Source organism: Coptis chinensis, chromosome 5 (genome assembly GCF_015680905.1).
Source record: "Coptis chinensis isolate HL-2020 chromosome 5, ASM1568090v1, whole genome shotgun sequence".
Taxonomy (NCBI): domain Eukaryota; kingdom Viridiplantae; phylum Streptophyta; class Magnoliopsida; order Ranunculales; family Ranunculaceae; genus Coptis; species Coptis chinensis.
This window is the reverse complement of record NC_141460.1, coordinates 73,698,579-73,702,022: the sequence shown is the minus strand read 5'-3', so window position 1 is coordinate 73,702,022 and position 3,444 is coordinate 73,698,579. Positions and strand designations below refer to the sequence as shown.

At 36.3% G+C, this 3,444-nt stretch overlaps 1 protein-coding gene across 1 annotated transcript; it reads left to right on the top strand.

Annotated features, from left to right (window-relative positions):
* The first annotated feature begins 1,483 nt into the window (after positions 1 to 1,483).
* Positions 1,484 to 2,992, top strand: SAG21 (senescence-associated gene 21). The gene is made up of 2 exons (XM_086560703.1): positions 1,484 to 2,510; positions 2,615 to 2,992. The coding sequence occupies exons 1-2, from the start codon at positions 2,437 to 2,439 to the stop codon at positions 2,823 to 2,825; spliced, it is 285 nt and encodes a 94-aa protein (XP_086416829.1). The 5' UTR covers positions 1,484 to 2,436; the 3' UTR covers positions 2,826 to 2,992.
* Positions 2,993 to 3,444: the final 452 nt, after the last annotated feature.

Sequence of the window (3,444 nt, the reverse complement as noted above, 5' to 3'; positions counted from 1 at the left end):
ACTCAGCCTACAAACATTGCAGCAAAAATGGGTTCCCTTCGGTTTGGGTGTTGAAATGAGTAGACAGGTGTCAATTTATTTTTGTAGAGTGTAAAAGCTTAACTTTTGCCCGGACGGAGATGATCTAGCCTCTTTCTTCAATTCACATTCCCAGACAAATAACTAACACAAAAGTATAGTTTTTAAAAACTACTACTATCTGGCCTACCAAAGATTTCACTAGTAGTATTCTTCATAGTTGCTCGAACGACAACGAGTTCAATTGCATTAGCTTAGGGTCTTCCAAAATTCTCCTTTTTTTTTTGGATAAAAATCCAAAACTTGTTTTTAGTTACCAAAAATGGATGGGCATTCTTTCTTCCATCGACATAATTTTTGCAACAAGAAAATACAAAAGAAATTTGCCACACTCAGAGAAAAAATTGGCAATAAACATTCACTAGAATGAAACCTTTAAACTTTCGGCCCATACTTATCGAGGAGCTTATTTCCACGATCTCAATTCTCAAGTCTCAACAAATATATGCGTATATATGGATGTATGCCCAAATTTCACAGCTTTTTGTTCTGGCACAATAAGGCACACAATCAAATCTTAAAAACATAGAAATGTAAATTTGTTCACGTCACGCATTCACGCTAATGAAAAAGTAAACAATGAGGCTTTTGAGTTTTGCAAGCCTTAAAAATTAAAATCGTTAATTAGGTTTTGGCCCGAAGACTGCTAATTGACTTTCTTGAACGCCTATTAGAAAAAAGAAAACGCTCGAATTAGTGTCGATAAAGCCAACTAACAGTTTTAAGGACAACACCGTATAAAAGATCTTAAGACGTCCAAAATCTGAAATCCCCATGATCGACATGATCAGGCGAAAACAAAAAAAAAAAAAAATAGAGTGAGCAAATTGGCTTTTTGCAGCAGAGACAGTGGATACGTTCCATTACACGAGGCACGACCATGAGGTGCCAACTCATTACGAAATAATAAAGAAGAAATGTCAAAATCATGATTTACGAGGCAAATGGAAGTCAAGTGCAAAATCTTGCTTACAATCGGGTATTTCCTTCTTGGACAGTTTTTTGTTTTTTCTCTTGTTCAGACGCTAGGTCATCTTTCCACGTCCATGGACAGCCAAAACTGATTGAATTTGCAAGAAATTGGTCAACAGGCCACTGACCAGAATTTTGGCTTTAAGTGCCGCCCAATGAGACTCAATTACGCAAATGATTAATGATAAGCAAACCAACTCTATTGGGCTAAGTCAATTCTAGCTGGGTCTGGGTTTAGTTTTGACATGCTTTTATTCTCACAACTGGCGCAATGTGATTCATACCTGTCTGAAATAGGATTATTGTTTTTAGCTTATGGTCTATATTTTGGACTGGCTATGACATTCTTTTTCCCCATTTTTTTACGTATCGATCTCGGAATATAGTGGTCAGGTCTGCTATATAGGGAATTCATACTTTCACAGTATGGGTCGGGATTAACAATTTAGGACTGGGTCAGTTGAGTGCTGATTGCCTAACACTAAGATTTTGCACTCACTTTTATTACCTTCCAGCTGGTGTGTTCTACACAACAGCTGCTGTAGTGCCCAATAGTTCGTGCTATTGACGGATTCGATAGATATCGCACATGGGTGTCAAGGAATTGATCAAACTTGTCACTCTATTTATCTAACATACTTTGGCAGCAGCACATGTCGTGGTTCCATACTCCCATGCACACATTACAATCTTCAAACTCTAAAGAACACGCAATATAATTGATTTTTTCTTCCTTTCCGCATCTGGTTTTTCCAATTCGTTTAGGTGTTTAACTAACAAGATTTGATGTTTCAATGGTTACACAAAAAAGAGTAATGTTATAAGTTGCAATTAAAATCTAACGCAGTTGAGCAGTGCACCCGTTAGCAAAAAGCAGCTTAAGATAATCAAATCATATATTCATATCCAATTAGTTTATTAGGAAAAGGAATTTTTGGGTTTTTTACCTTAAGATAATCAAATTAAGAAACCTATTAAAAAGCACTAAACACCAAAAACAGTAAAGACCCAGAATCGAGGATGTGTAAAGTAGGGCGGCCGGGTTTCTTTTAGAAAACCACGTGTACGTGTTTAAAAGGAGCCCTCCTAAATTCGTATAAACGATTTTTAATTAGTAAGTAGTAGTCTACCTTTGACGCGTTCCAATTCATTTTCTCGAACGCTCATCGAAGTAACCCTCTTTATTCCCATCCCCTATATATACCCCTTCACCCCTACACCCTCTTCCTAAAAAGAGAGAGAGAAAGAAACAGCCGCCTCTGCAAAGCAAGAATACCCCTAGACCAAGAAGGTCCTCTTTTCTTCTTGTTCTTAACATTCTTCTTTTGCAGCTGCAGCACATAAGACACACATATCTTTCTCTCTCATTTCTCCTAAAGAATCACAATGGCACGCTCTTTCTCTACTATCAAACTTATCTCTACCCTCGTCGAGAACAACTTCTCTCTTGCCATCAACAGGTGTGTGTGTATGATTATATATATAGGTTTTTTTTTCTTTAGCATGTTTTCAGACATTTTTGTGATTAGTGATATTAATCATGATTAATGATGTTTATTAACAGGAGGGGTTTTGCTGCTGTTGCAACACAAGTTGGTGGTGCGGGGAGTAGTGTAGCAAGAGCGGGGAGTACCAGAATTGTGAAACAAGAAGAGAAGGAAAATTCTTCATCGTGGGTCCCAGATCCAGTTACTGGATATTACCGTCCTGAAAATCGTGGGGATGAGATTGATGTTGCTGAGTTACGTGAAATGCTTATCAACCGCAAGAACTAAAAACAAAGAAACCTCTGTTTGATGCACTTAGTGATACGTGGAAGCATTATGAAAAAGTGGGGAAATGATTTGTGCCCTGTGATGTGAGGCCTGTTATAGAATTATTTTTTTGATTGTGTAACTGCTTTTTTAATTGAGGGCCACTAATGAATTTTAATGTTATCTTCTTTTCTAGTGTTGGAATTATAGTTTTATGTCTCCAATGATCCAATCTTAGTATAATATATTTTGTTGACAGGATTAGGGGGATACTTTTGCATCATTGCGTGAAGGATGATGATGATGATGTTTGGTTTTATGTTTTGAGATTTGAAGATGCGATTAGTGTAAGGATTGTGGAAATATTATATGTCCTCAATTGTAAAAAAAATTGTACATAGATTAACTCTCAAGACAAAATAGACCGAAGACGAAAAAATCCCTCTCAAAATTCAAAACGAACTACCAAAACGACCTGGTGTATATTGTAGTTCGGGATTTCAGAATTTTCAGAATCCTAACAAATCTAAAAACTGAAATTGATAATATTTCAACTCATGTCAAATTTTGATTTCGACAAAATTTCAAAATGATTAATATTTCAACTTTATATTGTATTTTCCAGTTTTTGAAATATATG